We start from the raw sequence: 18,000 nt of genomic DNA, 5'->3' as shown, positions 1-18,000 counted from the left end.
TGTTAAGAAAAATCGAATTGAAAGTTTTTAACAAAAAATAAAAACCAAACAAAAAAAACAATACTAAAACGTTGAACAAAATTTACTTTTGACGCTTTTCAAAAAATGAAAATATTTTCATCAAACATTTTTATTTCACAGAAAATATTGTTTTTGATTTAGTAAAAATTGATGTTGGGTTCTCGATATATTACAAATTAATTTAATTCATCCAATTTGTAAAAATTTAAGAAATGCTACTTAAATTGGTAAAAATTTGTTTTTGACTAAAAATCTATTTAGCAAAACTAGATTTTCAAACTAAACTAATTCTTTATATAAAAAATATTGTTGGTATTTTTAAAATTTTTAAGAATAATTCAACTAACAACTTTTGAGCCCTATACGAAAACCTACAAACTTTTAAGCAAGACAAATCGACAGACGGGATGGGAAGATATCAGTATGGGCCGCATCAAAGCCTCTTTTTCGTTTTAAATAAGTAATAACTTCTTCTGAAATCAGTTATTTACTAAAATGGCTTCAACATATTAGATCCACTTTTTTGAAGAGTTAAACAAAAGTTTACATACATCAGTTGACATACAAAGTGTCATTAAATAAGTTTCAACTAGAGTTTGGAATGGTTTTGCAAATGTTAAGTTTTGAAAGACAAATCTGGGAATTATACTATGTTTTGACAGCAAAAACGTTAGGTTACCAAACACACTTATTTTTACTTACGCAAAAGGGTAAGTCTAAAGAAAAATTCTTTCAATTCTTTCTTTGTAATTTTCCCGTCATAATTATTACTGCGGTTGTTGATTGCCGAATGAAATTAAATTACGATAAGCTTTAAGGATTTTCTGGAACAGATTTTATTCTAAACATCCTGTCATGTTTAAAGGTAATATAGCATCAAAAGTCACACACAACATGAACTCCTAGACAAATCATCACTCTGAAAAAAAAACTACACTTTTTGTGTTTAAGTTTCTTTTTTACGATTTACACGCTTATTGTGTTTTATTTAATCCTTTTTCTATCACCTTGACAGGATAACATTTTATACACAACTATTGTGGCAAAATAATTTTATGTTAACATCCAGAAAAAAAACACTTAAAATATAATATTCGTGTTTGAAGAAAGGACTACACTTTCAACATTCATACTGTATTCTAGGAGTAACGTAGCGTAGCGTCAGGCCTCATTGCGTGTAATGTCATAGTAAAGGATTTTTAGTTCGTACGTTTTGTGTGTTGTTAATATTGAAACAGATTTTTCCTTTTTTTTGAATATTTATTTGAATATTTAGCATGCAAATCCACAATTCAAGTTGAATATCCATAAAAATGTCTTTTTTTTAAACATATTGGTTTGGATTTAAATGAAAATTTACATCCCCTCAAAATTCAAGTCCGAAATATAAAGTCAAGGCACACACTACCGACTTACATATATATTTCATAAGGACGAAAAATTCAACTTGAAATATAGAACGATAACAATACTATAAATTTCTACTTCTCTTTCGAATTTGGATGCTGGAGAGAAAATTTACATATCTAATAATTTAAATCTAATTTGAAAAGTGAATTTTTCAATGGAATTAATTTGTCCCTTTTTTACAAGTGTATTTATATTGTCTTGATATAGGTAAAAGGACTTCAGAGGCTTCTTTCATAAGAAAGAGAAGGATAGGGCAAGGTACGAGAACCTTAATTTTGTTAATTATTATCAAAAATAAGATATTTCAGGAATTATATTCGGACAGTCCTGATTATTTATACTAAATTGAAATTAAATTTTTGCCCTAAATCTAAAAATAGAAACAAATTATTAATTCACATTGTTTTAAGGACCTTGACTTTCTCTCTCTCCCTCAAGCCAAATACTCTTTAAGTAACTTTCATTTTTATTCTTTTAAATGAAATGATATTTTAAGGATAAAATAATTTAAGTTCCTAAAAGCATCTCAAATAAAAATACCTAAATTTTAAGATACTCTTCCTTAAATACTCCTTTTCGTATATCCTTAAAGTTTTTGTACACAATTGTATCATTTTGCACGTGATAAGTTTACGAAATGATTTTTATGCGTTTAAGTTTTTGTTTCGATTTGATTCAGTTGTTGGTGGTTGTGTGCCTTAAAGGCTTTAACAATACTTATATCTATAAGTATACAAGTATTACCCAGTGTAAAAAGGATTTAAAAGTTCCATAACAAGAATACGAATAGGAACAGCGACAATTCTTGCATATTCCAATCGTATCCTTTTGTATATCTTTTCGTATCGTTACTGACCTAGTTTTTGAATGGTTGTTTGTTAGAAGTTTTATGTGTTTGAATTTTAAACGATTTCTCTTTCTGAATGCGAGAACTACAAAAATGTCCTTTTTGCAAAGGACTCCTGTTAATAATTTTATTACATAGTTTGCTTTCTATTTATTTAGTGTGTGTTTGTGTATTAAGTTTTAGAATTGGATTCAAAATTTGGATAGAAGTTATAATTTTATGGGAGTTTTCGTAACTTTTGTTTTATATTTTTGGAAGTTTATTTTTTGTTCAGAATTTTTAAGTGTTACTTAAAAGTCATAAAGGAGTCAAATCATAAAACAATTTTGATGCTTTTAATCGTTTTTAACAAAGAAGGTAAGTTTTTGGAACATAGAATTGGAATCTTTTAGATAAAGTGGTGTATCAAAGTAGAAATAAAGTTGAAACAATCTTATCTGTTAATGAGCCGTTTAGGGAGAGGCTCCTAAGAGGCTTAAAATGATCAGCGAATAATAAATACTCAAAAAATAAATGCATAAATAAAGAGTAGAGTTTAAGCAGTATGGCGACATAAGAGTACATTTTTAGATAAGAAAAACTCACGAAAATGGTCTCGCTTCCCTCATATTTAATCTTATTCAAAATATTCGCTCACGAGTATTACTCTGCAATGGTTTCGGGAATTATAGCATGAAGGCATTTTCATCGATTGTTTCTTGGAAATTTCTTAGATTTTTTAGACAATCGATTTATTGTTTATATGATAAGAAACTTACGAGAGTTACACTCCACAATGAATCTAATTCATAATATTCAATCGCAAGTATTACTCTCAAATAGTTCTAGGAATTAAAGCATAAATTAATTTTCATCGATTTTTTCGTGGAAATTTCTTGGATTTTCGGACAGTCGATTAATTGTTTAAGATTCTTTATGTAATAGGAAACTCTCTAGAGTTTCTCTCGCTTGGTTCCCCAATGAATCTTATTTATAACATTCACTCACGAGAATTACTCTCGAATAATTCCAGAAATTATAAAATGAAAAAATGTATCTATTGTTTCGTGGAAAATTCTTGGACAGTCGATTCATTGTTTATGATTTTTAATATGATTAACAAAATCAGGAGTTACTCTCGCCTCCTCCCTCAATGAATCTTATTTATAACATTCACTCGCGAGTATTACTCTCGAATATTCACGGGTATTATAGAATAAAAGAACTTTCATCAATTTTTTCTGGAAAATTGCTTTGAAATCCTTTAAGTGCTTAAGTTTCTTTTAATGATAAAAAAATTCAGGAGGGTTGCTCTCGCTTCGCTCCGCAAAATTCTCATTCATAATATTCACTCACGAGTGTTACTCTCGAATACTTCCGGAAATTATAGAATGAAGGAATTTTATTCAATTATTTCGTGGAAAATTCTTGGACAATCGATTATTTGTTTAAAATTCTTTATACGGTGAATCTTCTTCATAATATTAACTCGCGAGTATTACTCTCAAATAGTTTTGAGAATTATAGAATGAAGGAACTTTCATCATTCATTTAGAATGAAGGAAATTTCCTGGAAATTTTGGAATACTGTCCAAGAAGTTTAAATAAGTTACTGGAGCACCAGCCCAGAGATGAGAGTTATTGTTTCGGACGTATATAGGTTTTGCAGATTGTAGCCAGATCAGACGGTGAGAAAAATGCCTTCCATCTTCTCAACATACCAAGACATCTGGCGACATTGCTTCTGCGATAGCTCCACAAAAGGTGGTTGCTGATGCAGATTCCGAGGATGTCGAGATTTTTTGTTTCGTTGATGCAAGTGCCACTCAAATGCTGGGCAGGTCGGAATTTAATGAGCTAATCATATTTTGCCCTTCCAGAGGCTGGAAACGAATATGAAAAGCTAAGAGTGCTTTGGTCAGCGAAACAACGTATTGGATTAGAAGTAGCAGACAGGAGATCATTTATAAAAATGAGGAAGAGGGTCGGAGACAAAACAGAGCCCTGGGGCACACCAGAATTTATTTTATGAGTTTCGGACTTGAATCCGTCCAAAACAACTTTTATTGAACCGTTCGAAAGAAAATTTCTAATCCAACGAAAAACAGATTCGTCAATACCAAAAGCACCCATTTTCGATAAAGGAGCAAGATGCCAGACTTTATCAAATGCCTTTGAAATATCAAGTGCAATAAACTTACTTTCACCAAGACGATGTAAAATTCTGTTCCACTGTTCGGTGAGATGAACCATGAGATCACCAATAGACCTATTGCTACGAAAGCCGTATTGCCGGTCATTAAGAAGCTTCCGTTTCTCAAAATATTTTTTAAGCTGATAATAAATCAGCGGTTCCATGACCTAAGAATGAAGGGACGTTAGGGCTATCGGTCGGTAATTTGTGGGAGAAGAAGATTCGCCTTTTTTTATGAACAAATGCAGTTTTCCAACTACTCGGAACGAGCCCAAAAGAATAGGATAGATGAAAAAGCTTACGCAGTGTTTTTGCTAGCGTGGAAGAACACCTCTTCAGAATAATAACGGGGATACCATCTGGGCCAGCCGATTTATGAATGTTGAGATCTTTAAGAACTCTCGCCCCAGTTCGAGTACGATAAAAGATTGGTCCAATAGAATCATTTACGAGTTCAAGAACTTGGAGAGGCATGACACTATTTGGTAAGGTGGAATTTTCGGCGAACTGCCTCGCAAATAAGGGGGTTTTATCAATCGAGCTATCTAAAGGAGTGTCATTGACAACAAGCGTAAGAACCGTCATGTTTTTTACAAATGAACAAAAATTTGTACTGCCTTTGGGAAATTGCAGTATTTTTCGCCGTAATTCTTGGTCATGCAGGCCTTCCTGGCTTGCTTAAACTTGTTCAGGTTTTCCTCAGTTGTGTTGGCTTTAAAAACCGGAAACTCACCTCTTTCTCTTTGACAACCTCTTTGCAGCTCGAATCGAACCATGATTTAACCTTGGGTTTAATACTTTTAACCCTATTCGGGATAAAGGCTTCGAACCATGATTTAACCTTGGGTTTAATACTTTTAACCCTATTCGGGATAAAGGCTTCCCAGATGGATCATACTAGAAATCATATCTGCAATGGAGTCTACGTCGCTACCGAGGAAGCATAGCGACCAGTTAAAGATCCTGAAGAAATTATTGAGAACGTCCCAGTTGGCTTTCTCGTACTGACAATCGGTTCTCTTTGGAGCTCTTTATTTAACTGGATTTATTTGACACGAGAAATTAGCAGATATAACACTGTAGTACCCGTGGCATGATGGTTAGTGCGATAGACTGTCATGTGAGTGGTCTTGGGTTCAATCCCTGCCTATGCCACCTTAAGTTTTTCACGGGTACTGCCTCTTGCGAGGAATTGACAAATTCTCCAAGAGTAATTCTTGTCATGAAAAGTGCTTTCTCAAATTTGCCGTTCGGATTCGGCTTAAAACTGTAGGTCCCTTCCATCCCTGACAGAAGTACTTTCTGCACCACCTAATTTATTTATTTATTTAAATTATTCACTCACGAGTATTACTCTCGAATAGTTTCGGAAATTATAGAATGGAGGAATTTTATTCAAGTATTTCGTGGATAATTAAAAACTATAAATCTTATTCATAACATTCAGTCACGAGTATTACTCTTGAATAGTTCTGGGAATTATAAAATGAAAGAATTTGTATCGATTGTTTTATATAAATTTTTGGATTTTTTTGTACAGTCTATTTTGTTTTAGAATCTTAACATGATAAGAATTTGGCGAAAGTTGCTCTCGCTTCACTTTACAGTGAATCCTATTCATTATATTAATTCACTCACGAGTATTACTCTCGAATAATTCCGGAAATTATAAAATGAAGAAATTTATCGATTGTTTCGTGGAAATTTATTGGTTAATCGATTTATTGTTTATGATTTTTTATCTGATACAAAAACTAAAGAGAGTGAATCTCCACATTGAATCTCATTCACAATATTCACTCACGAGTATTACTCTTTGAATAGTTCCGGGAACTATAGAATAAATCGTTGTTCAGAATTTTCTTGGACGATCGATTAAATGTTTAAGATTCTATTACTGATAAAAAAACTCAGGTGAGTTGTTCAAGCTTCGCTCCACAGTTAATTCACAATATTTACTCACGAGCATTACTCTCGAATAGTTCCACGATCTATCGAATGAGAGCTTTTCATCGTTTGTTTCCTGTAAATTTCTTGGAAAATCAATTAATGAATTTAAGCTTAAAGGGTGACAGGTAACAGATAATTTATTGTTTTTTTTAAAGATGTGGCTTAAATATGAAAAATTAATAATTTTTGGATCGGTTATTAAAAATTAATAATGTTGTACTAAAAAATTGCTCCTAATATCAGAAATGGAAATAAATTAAAGAAAAATTTCGTTGGTGCTAATTGTTTTGGTCGACAAGGAAATTCTTAGAACACTTGGAGAGTTCTTCAACTGTCGTCCAAGACTTGTCTTTGCTGAGTGTACAAACAGTTTAAATACAACTTTAACCTTTTTTTTGCCATCTTTCAGAATAATTTTGAAAATATTTGCTTCGTCTGATTAAGAAAGACTGAGCCTTTAAGGGGGTTAAAATAGTGCGAATCAGCTGAAAACAATTGAATTTCTCAACACAAATTATTGTAACTATTTTTGTACCAAGCCAGATCAACATTTTTAAAGGGTTTTCCAATAAAAGAATTCAATTTGAAAAGGGCGGCTATTACTTTTGAAGCTGTCATCATTTGACATCTAACAAATAAAAAATACGTCAGTACTAAAAATCGAATGAAATAAAATAACAACGAAACAATCCAAGTTTTTTGACCGAATTAATTCTCACCGTGATCTAGTCATTTAACACCTTGAGACTTTTTCTATTTTCTTTCCAATAATGAGATGAAAGTTGAAATAAATTACAAAAATTAATCATACCAAATGCCCCAACCCTTCTCAAGACCTTATTATTGAAACTATTGATGCAGCAAATGTGCGAATTGTCAATTAATATTTTCATGGAAACGATATGAAAATAAAAAAATTCCCTAGTGGCTATTTGGCTAATATGTTTTTTGAATATCAAAAAGAAACCTCATATTGGAAAATCTCATATAAAGTTTCAAATTAAAGCATAAACATTAACAATTAAATTAAAATTAAACATCAGCGATTTAAAATAATTTGCATTTAATTTTATAACGAGAAGAAGTTAAGAAAAACCATAAAGTAAAAACATCGATAAATAAAAATAAAACAAGTTTTAAAAAAGCAGTGTTTTTATATAACAATCAGTTTTTATTTTTTTTAATGTTTTTTTTTTATAAATATAAATAATAATTTTATTTTTTGTAATTCTTTTTTTTTTGAATTTTTAAGTTTGTCTTGATTATAAGTGAAGAGAATAAAATAGGTATTGCTGTAATGCTTAAAAATAAACTAATTAAATTAAAACACAGAGCATAATTTAGTTAAATATATTTTTTTCTCCAAATTGAATAAAATAAAAATAAAAAAACTTAAAAAACAATAAAATAAAAACTATTTAATTATTGTGCTGCCTGTTTTAAGAAAAAGAAAAACAGAGTTTTTTAACAAAGGAAACAAATAAAAAAATTTAATAATTTTAAACCGAAAAATTCAAAATGTCGATAATTCGTTTTGTTCGTATATTTTTTATTTTTTTAAGATCGTGAAAAATGACGGTGGCGGTAAATATTGTGTCCTGACTGAAAGTATCCAAAATATTTTATTTGATATTTGTATGTAAATATATATTTTTGAAATTTGTATTTTCGAAGCTTTTTTTTTCATTTTAAATTTAATTTAATTATATTAAATTTTTTCTATAGAATTTTTTAAATATTTTTTGTTTTTCTAAAAATTGTCTAAAATTGAATTTTTTAAAAATGTTTAATTGTTATACATATATTTTTATTTAATTAGTGTGTTCTTTTTCTTTGTACCGTCAGCGCTCGAATTGAATTTATCTTATTTATTTTTTTTAAAATGTATTTTGACAAGTAAAATTTGTATAAAATTAAAATTTTTATATTGGTTTTAAATTAATACACAGAATTTTATATGAAATTATATTTTATTCGATTTAGGGGTTTTATTTATCTCCTTTTTCGTGTTAACTACAATTATAGATAAGGATAATTATTATGATAGTTATTTTTATGTAATTTTAATTTTATTTCCTTTTGGTTTCGTGTTCTGAGTTCAATAAGAGTAAAATTATTATTTTACTTATTTTTTCTAATATTATTCTATTTTAATTAAAAAATAAAATTAAAAAACAAAAGAAAATATCTATCACAGTAAAAAATTAAAGTCGCAATGATTTTTTTTAATTATTTATTTTTTTGTTTTTTTTTGTTTGTTTAAATATAATTTAACAGTGATGTATGAAATAACATAAAAATAGCTAAAACAATTTACTTAGCTATAGTTCTCGGTAATAATTATAGTATGTGTGTTATTATTTACAAATCTAAAACAACTTAAACAAAATAAAATATAACTTTTTTATGTTTTTCTTGTTTGTTTTTTTTTTTTTTAATATCGCTACTAACTAACTTAACAACAAAGATAAAAGTGATAATATTAATATTTAATATAATATTTCATATTTTTTTTATTTTTGTTTAAATATTTATAATATCTATATAGTTTTTTTTTTTAACTAACAAAAAGTTAATAATAAAATCGATCCATTTACAAAATGTAAAAATTGTTTTTAAAAATGTTTTCTATATTTTTTGTTTGTTTTGTTTTTGTTTTGCTACGCACTGTACAAATAACAATAAAATTTGTTTTGCTTAAATAAGATTTTTCGCTTCCATTTTTGTTTTTTATTTTTTAATTTTTTGGTAGAAAACGTTACCAAAAAATTATTAATGGTGGCGAATGTCGCTCTAAATCATCCGTGGATTTATCCATTTTACAATTTTCATTGTAAAATGAATTTATTTTTAATTTTAAAATAGAAAATAAAAAATATTAAAATAATTTAAAACAACGCATGGGATATTGTTTGGGATGAGTGGTTTAAGGGTGGGATAAAGGGTTTGAATATGTGGTGGTGTAAGGTTCATGCCTTGGCTAACTTTTTCGGTCGCACAGGCACTATACAATAACCGGCACTTACATCGCATCCACTGATGAGAAGATTCTTCAGCACCGAGTTCGATGCTGCGGATGAAGAAGTCAGGGACTGCTGGTTTAGGTGGTGATTGCGGTCTTGATTGCGCAGCATTTGTTGTTGCTGTTGCTGTGACAGTCCACCACCGTTTTCATTGTTCCAACGCGACGTTGTCTGGGATTTGTCATATGTCCCTGCCGATCGTACCACTACCTTTTGCTTTTGCGGCGTCGCCGGAGCCATCAGTTGTTGCAGCAGCGACGTTTGAATTTCCGAGCTTGAGGAATTCTTCAGACGTTTTGAATCCAAAGTAGAGGCATTGCCTGAGGTGATATGACGTTTGTGGTTGTTGCCTTGCAGAGCCGTCAAATTGGTCGTATGGAGAATGGTTGTTGTCTTGGGTGACGTTTGATGGCGACCAATGTTGCCATTGGTGGTAATTCGAATTGTAGCAGCTGTATTGCTGGTGGGTACTTTCGGTGACAGTTTTCGATTGTTCTGGATGATTTCTTCGCTTAGAATTAAACTGCCACCGCATTGTGGTTTATTGCTGCCACTGTGGCAATTTGGAGCTGAATTTGTTGCAACAACTGCCGTTCCTCCTCCTAATGGTGATGATGTAGAACGTTGATCTGATTGTTGTTGTTGTTGGAGTTGCTGTTGTTGTTGCTGCTGTTGATGGTTCATTGAAAGATTTTTATTATTTTGAATTGTAATTAGGGGAACGTGCAGGGTAGTGGTTGGCATTGTCGCCGTATTTATAATTATGTTCTGTTGTTGTTGTTTGTTTGGCTGTTGTTGCAAATTATTATCAATGGCGATATTTGAATCGGTTGAATTAATGTTGAGTAATTCCTGTACCGTCCAACAATCTAAATTGGAAGCTATTTTATATGAAAACAAAAAAACAGGGAAGATAAAAAAGTTATAGTAAATTAGTATCAAAAGAAAATTAAAATTAATTTAAGTGCTGCATAGTTGAAAATGTCTTTTTGTTTTTGGGTAATTTCGAAACCATAATTATATGGAATGCGTCAGCTAAGATATTTGAGAGGTTCATTTTCTTAATTAGAATTAATTTAGTTATGAAGACATACAATAAATTGAAATGATATATAAAAGCTCAGATGTTCCTCGACCATGACATTCAATTTTATTTTATTTTATGTTTGTTGTTATTTTTTTTTAAAATAAATTAAAGAATACAAAAAATATGTACTTCTGTCGTCATTGTGTGATTTTTTTTAACAATCGTTTCTTGTTTATTTTTTTAGTTTAATTTTTTGGCTCGTGGTTTGTGGCTTTTATGCAATCAATTTTTTTCTCATTTGTTTAAATTGTTGCAAATGCAAATATTTCTTTTAAATTGATTTTAACACGTGGGTGTTTGACACAAGACAACACAACAAAAAAAAAAGTATAAATAAGTTTTTAACAGCAGAGTAATATTTTTTTTTTTATTTTTTCATTGACATTGACCGTTGGGGTATATAATTTAAAAAATTATTATTATTATTATTGCTATTATTTAGACTTGAATTGGCCTTGAAGATGTTTGGAATAATTTAGAAATGTAATAAGTTTGATTAAATTAGAACAAACATTTAAGAAAACATTTGTGACAAGTGAAGTGTCAAAAGTTAAAAAAGACTGAAATCAATTCATTACTAGATAAAGATTAACAAGCTGTTGATTGAAAAGCTATTGAAATAAGTGTTGTAGTTTTAAAGACAAAGAACAAGAGCTGTCAACCGAACTTTCAAAAAAGAAATCAAATTCTTAATTAATTTGATTTTCGATTGGTAAAAAACATTCTTTCAATGTGGACAAAATTATTTGTTTGACAATAACCACATTGTACTCTTTAGAGGAGAGTCATTCCATTCTGACTTTTCACAATTTAAAAAAGTTCCCACTCACTTCTTTTTAAAAATTGCAAAATGGTTGCCGCATTTTCTTTCAAACTATGCATTATGTGTGAGGGAGATGCAATTATAAGACGTCAAAATGAGTAACTTCAAGAGAATCTAACGTGGACACCATCTTTGATCAATTTTACATGGTCAATTTTTGCGAAAGATTCAGTTTGATGAATTTTCATTCGACTTTGACAGTTTTCTATTGAAAAAGAAAATTGTTTAGGAAACGTGAATATGGTTTTAAAAAAGTGCACATTCAAATGAAAATCTGACAACAACACTAACAGTTTTTACACAATTAAGAAATAGTATCGAAACAATGCAAATGTTCAAACTGAAATATGACAATAACCAATGAAAAACACTACCTGATCATATAGAGCAATTAAAAAACTCTGGAGAACCAAAATGATTTAAATAATTAAAAGAAATTTAATTGGCGTTTAAAGAACATTTAGTTTGAACTGTCAACAAATAAAAAAAAAAACGAATAATTATACAAATGTAAAATAGCACTCATGATGACATTTAAAACGTAAAAATATACAAATGTCAAAATATCGTAGTTAGTAACTGTCATATTCCCGAAAATGTATTCATTTTGCGGTTTCAGAAGTATAGGGCTGGAGCTCGACATCTGTCAAACTAAGTTGCTAAAGCAAATTATTGTTTTTCAATTAAAAGTCTGACATTAACGAAAATGGGTCGCTTAAATATCGCACAGCGCAAACAAATTAAAACCGTCTACAAAAATGTTGATTCTGCCACAGGTAAGAATCGTGCTTTAAGAAGATGTTAAGGAGGTTTACATAATCGTCCAACTATGGAATCAATTAACAAAATTGTGAAGAAATTTAAAGAGACCACTAAAAATATCGCTGCTGTAAGTAAAAGTATTGCCGAAGGCCTGAATATGTCGGTTCCTCGTCATTCTCAGGAATTAGGACTGTCTTAGGGCACATTATGCACCTACATCCATATAAAGTCCAACTCACACAATAACTGAAGCCAGCAGACCAATCACAGCGTAGGTCGTAGATACGTCGAAAGGGTGCTTGAACAACAGGCGCTGTTTTTCAGCGACAAAAATTCGGTGAGTATATTGATAAACAAAATTGTCTTATTAAAGAATCCTCAGGTAATTTGTGAGCGTAAGTTATATTCGACCAGGAAGTCCATTGGAGTTATATAACTTGCATATGTTTATCTGTCAAACAGTCCCTAATAACTTAAGTCAAAATGATCATGTTATGGTTTTGGGAGATTTCAATCTTGCACTCAAAAAAATTTCCTGGTAGGCAAAATCTGGTAGAAAATACCAGCAAAAAAACTGGTATAATAGTCCAGATTTCGTGGTAAATAACTCCATATTTCATGGTAAAAATCAAAAAACCAGAAATCTGGTACAATCTAAAAAGTACCAGGAGACATTTTTTTAACCAGATTTCATGGTAGAAAAAAAACAGGAAAAAATGTGGTAAAATACTCCAGATTTCGTGGTAAATAGCTCCAGATATCCTGGTAAAAAGAAATCTGGTTTTATTTACCAGAAATCTGGTTTCCTGGTAAAATTTTTGACAGAAAATTTTCTGGTAAATTATACCAGCATCCTTGTAGAAAGAATTTTTTTCCTGGTAAAATGAAGATTATCTGGAATTTGGTAAATAGAACCCGGAAATTTATTTTTTAGTATATTTTTCCAGGTACATAAAACCAGTCTTCTGTTTTTTATTACCAGAAATACTGGGAGTCTAAGAATTATCTTTTATCTGGAAAATTAAACCAGGAATTTTTTCTGTCTGGTATTTTATTTCCTGGTAGATAAAACCAGCCTTCTGGTACTTAATACCACAAATTCTATGAGTTTAAGAATTATCTTTTTTCTGGTAAATAAAACCAGCAATTTTATTGTCTAGTATATATTTTCCTCTTAGGTAAAAATCATATTTTAGTAAAAAATTCCTGTTATATTATACCAGAATTCTGGTACCTACATTTTTACCAGAAAAAAAATATTCCTGGTATATTCTACCAGAATTCTGGTACATTTTACCAGGAAAAAAAATATTCCTGGTATATTCTACCAGAATTCTGGTATATTTTTACCAGGAATACTGGGGAAAATGTTACCAGGGGAAAAAAATATTCTACTAGAATGCTGGGTTTATTCCCGGTATAATTTTTCCAGGAAAAATAATTCTCCTGGTATATTCTAACAGAAACTGGTGTATTTTACCAGGAATTCTTCGAAAAATCTGCTGGTAAAATTTACCACGATTGTATGGAAAATTTTACCAAGACGCCTGGTAGGAATCTAAAAACCACTTTTTCTGGATAAATTTAGCGGGAAATCTGGTCACCGGTACCAGTTTTTTTTTGAGTGTGGTGATATAAGCTGGGAACTAGATTTGGATTTGCTTTACTGTAGAGTGTAAGTTTTTAACTTATGTAAAAGATGTAAACTTTTTTGTAATCAATAACTTTTTGTCGGCAATTCATTGGGATAATACCTTGATTAATTTAAGCCCTGATCATGCGTTGGACAAATTTGCAACGTATCTACATGAAACTTTTGATATGTATATTCCTAAAAAAATTCAAACCCAACCTGGTTTAACAGAAGATTATCTAATCTGAAAAATAGGAATAAAAAGAATATAAAACTTATAAAACATCAGAAGATAATCTGGCCCTTAAGGAGAAATACATTTAGTGCCACCTTAAATATGACTGTCTCAAAAGCTTTCTTTTTAATAATTTAATTCTCTCTGCTGAGTCAAAAATTAGAAAAGATTCGAAATACTTCTGGAAATTTATAAATATTAAAAGAAAGTCTTTAGGGATTCCAAACTGTATGAAGTACTGCAATTGCTTATCTGTTTATTTGACTTCTGCTCCGTGTGAACCCTCTGATTTTTCGCCATCTTATGCTATTGATATTGGAAGTAGGTATAGACTTAACAGTTTCTGATGTTTTTAAAGCTCTAGCTAGTCTTGATGTAAATAAAAGTGCTGGGCCCTGTTGCACTTAAAAACTGCGCCGTTTATTTGGCATTATCGCTCAGCTTGATTTTCAATCAGTCTTTAAAAAGTGGCCAGTTTTTGGACTGTTGGAAGATCTCTTATATAACTCTAATATTAAAGTCTGGCTCGAAGCGAAATGTGACCAATTATAGGCATATTTGAAAATTATCAGTGTTCCCAAAAATTTTCGAAATGCTTGTCTCTAAAAAATTATATTTTTTTGTTAAGGATTTCTGAAAGATCTACTGCTACAAACATTTCAATGTTATGCGAATCTGTACTTTGCGGGTTCGAAAATGGTTTACAGACTGATATTATCTTTACAGAGTTAAACATAGTAAACTAATTTTTAAGCTTTCAAAACTTGGTTTTCATTCTAATTTCATGAAATTGATTTCTTCCTATTTAAAAAATTGGGAAAAAAAACTTCAGGTGTTCCGCAAGGAAGTCATATTGGCCCTTTATTATTTATCAATTTTTGCAAATGACATTCCGGTAAATTTTAAATACTCGAAGTATCTTATGTATGCCAATGATGTCAAGATTTTCCTGCTCATTCTAAAGACTGTCGGTATCTACAAGAGGATATACAAAACTGGCTGAATGGTGTGAATCTAACAAGTTGTCCCTGAATGTTGACAAAGGTCAGAGTCTTACATGCCATAGAAAAAAAATCTATAATATTTTATTATACTAATAGCGATACGAGTTTAGATAGGGTTGGGGCAAAAAAGGATTTGGGAGTTAAATTGGAAGCCCATCGATTACAGAGTCAGTAAAGCTAATGGGATGCTATTGTTTCTAATATTTTACGGCTCACTTGAGAAAGCACTTTTTATGACAAGAATTACTTTTAAAGAATGTATCAATTCCTTGCAAGAGGCAGAAGCCTGAAACAAAACTTTAGATGGCACCCTTGCCTCTGCCCAAGACTTCTGGCATGACAGTCCCTTTTACTGTCACGCAACGTGTTGTATGCACTTTGAAAGTAGGCTACAAATCATATAATTCACAAAAAGAAACATTAGACTGATACCGGGAGAAGATGGACATTTTTGATTTTGACAAGACCGAGTCGAGATTAGCAAAAGAGCCTGGCATTCCTTCACTGAACTGTCAAAAAATTAATTTAAATTTCTAAGATTATCACAACTATCATAACTATTTCAATTTTAAAGCTGCGAAAAAAAAAAAACAATAAATTATCTCGCATTTGTGAACAGACATCAAACAAGATTCCAATAAATTACATGGCCTATATAATATCATCTTCTGTATAAGTCTAGCTATCTAATACCTTTACTTTGGATGACTAACTTTATAAACAGAAACACTTCCATCACTTAAAGTATTAAATAACATTTTTTTTTTCGTCGCACACGTTAAGACAACCCTTTGCAAAAAAAATTCCAATAAAGTATCAATTTCCTAAGCTTATAGACCCGTGCTTCACCTACATACATATACCTTCTATTATGACAACCAACTTCTATATACTATGCTTAATTATATAAAATGTAGAACGTAGGTTCTAATGCCTTCAAGTCACTTTTGGTAAAACTAAACTTAACAGAAACCGAATTGAAACTTGATGTTATTAATGTGAAAAATTATACCTTCGTTTGAGCCCCTCTATATTTCATACCCCTATTGTTTTCATCTTTAGTTTTTTATTTTTTATATTGCAACGCAAAATGCATCTCGATGTGATTTTTTTCGTTAAACCTAACAAACGAGGGGAAAAGAGGGTATAGCTACATTATGAATATAATGAAAGTATTAGCTACATTCAACCGTGTGGGTTTTAATTACTCTTCTCAAGCCATTTCACATATTTCCATCTTAAAAGTTAGTACAGTCTTTACAGCCTCTAGCTATAAAAGTGCTGCCATTTCACTATAGTTAGACAACATTAGAAAATGAATGTAAATTCTAGTGCATAAAATATAATTATTTTAATGCGTTTATTTGTTAATGCACAATAAGCCCAAAGGTCATTAAATCAATTTTATTAAAAATCAAATTTGTTATTCTGACATTCCGAAAATATTTTTGACAAATAAGAACTTTGCAGTTATGACATTCCAAAAATATTTTAAAATTATTTGTTACAGATAAAAGCTCGGTTATTTGACAGCTTTAAGAAAATCGGGGAATCTCAATAAATTTTGTGTCATTTTTTTTAATGACAAAAATAGGAGGCATATGGTGGTGCAAAATCGGATCGTCACCTCCTAGTGGTGCCCGCTGGATAGCCGAAAGGTGAACTAACGACGAACGTTGGATCCATCGTATCCAGAGCTGTGTCACCTGAGTTACTCAGGATGTAGGAGGAAAAGACTAGAAGAACCAGCTTCAACGATCTCAGTCAACGATCATGCGCAGGCCTCACAAGCCGGCCATGAAAGGAAATTTTAAAGTGTGATGAAAACACAAGTAATAGCCTCGGAAGAACGAACTGATAATGTTGACAACTCACCCCCCCCCCCCCGCAAACGAAAAAACAATTTACGTGTATGTGCCTACACTCAACCGACCAAGCAGAGCAGCTTGCCGATGCCCTCGCCGAAATCAAAGCTGATGTGACACCCCTCCAGGAGATGCGATGGAATGGGTTAGGCAGTAGGAAGATTAAAGGCTGTGATTTCTACTATGAGAAGTGCCTACTCGATGGGAGAAAGTGCTTATTTGGATGTGGTTTTGCGGTCAGAGGGAAACTAAGGCAAAGAGGTTTAAGTTTTCGGGATGCAAGCGAATAATTGACGACAATCCGCATTAAGCCAAATTCCATCACCTGAGCGTTGCCTTGAGCGCACATGCCTCGACGGAAGAAAAGGATGACAATACCAAAGAAGAGCTCCTCGCCAAAACATATGAGCATGTCCTAAAAGCGATGTTAAAATTCTCATGGGAGATTTTAACGCCAAAATTGGTAGAGAAGGCATCTTTGGAAACATCTGGAAACGGACTCACGCTTGTCGACTTCCTAGCCTAGAAAAACATGGTGTTGAGTAGCACCAGATTCCATCGCTCAGATATCCACAAAGGTACTTGGCGGTCCCCCGATGATCGAACATGCAACCAAATTGATCATGTTGCTATTGACGCAAGACACTCCTCTAGCATACTTGGCGTTCGTATGTACAGATTAGCCAAAATAGATTCCGACCACTACATAGTTGGTCGTAAACTACGCGTACGAATATCCATGGAAGCTCTTAGGCGAAGAACAACCTCGAGGAGAAGATTCAACGTTGGAAGACTGCAGCTTGCGAGAAACCCTACAACGGACGAGATGTGCTCAGAGACCCACTGGCATCTTTGCAACCAATCCATCAGGAATGCTGCAGAAGAGGTGCTAGGTTTCTCACAGCCGCCACCAAGAAACCCCTGGTTTGACTCTGAATGTGCTCAGGGAAACGAAGTGAAAACGGAGGCACACAGATTGTGGCAGTAAAAAACACGATCTTCCAGCCAGCTATATGCTGACAAGAGAAGGGATGAGAACCGCTTGGTCAGAAGAAAGAAAAAAGCTCATGAGCAGCGTGAAGTCGAGGAGATCCAGGGATGTTTAACAGGAAACACTAGCCACCTTGGAGCCTGCAAATATTAGGAGGAGAATACCGTAGTCAAGAC

General features: G+C 31.8%; 1 protein-coding gene across 1 annotated transcript in view; it reads right to left on the bottom strand.

The window, feature by feature from the left end:
- The window catches only part of LOC129938879 (protein similar), a 450,455-nt gene that overhangs the window by 19,517 nt on the left and 412,938 nt on the right, over positions 1 to 18,000 (bottom strand). Inside the window, exon 11 of the mRNA XM_056046695.1 lies at positions 9,428 to 10,305. Within this exon, the coding sequence (XP_055902670.1) occupies positions 9,428 to 10,305 (878 nt within the window). The remainder of the gene's footprint in view (positions 1 to 9,427; positions 10,306 to 18,000) is intronic.

The sequence above is a fragment of the Eupeodes corollae genome, chromosome 1 (genome assembly GCF_945859685.1).
Source record: "Eupeodes corollae chromosome 1, idEupCoro1.1, whole genome shotgun sequence".
In the NCBI taxonomy this organism is placed as follows: Eukaryota; Metazoa; Arthropoda; class Insecta; order Diptera; family Syrphidae; genus Eupeodes; species Eupeodes corollae.
Note: the sequence above shows the minus strand (reverse complement) of the source record. Positions and strands in the feature narration are given on the sequence as shown.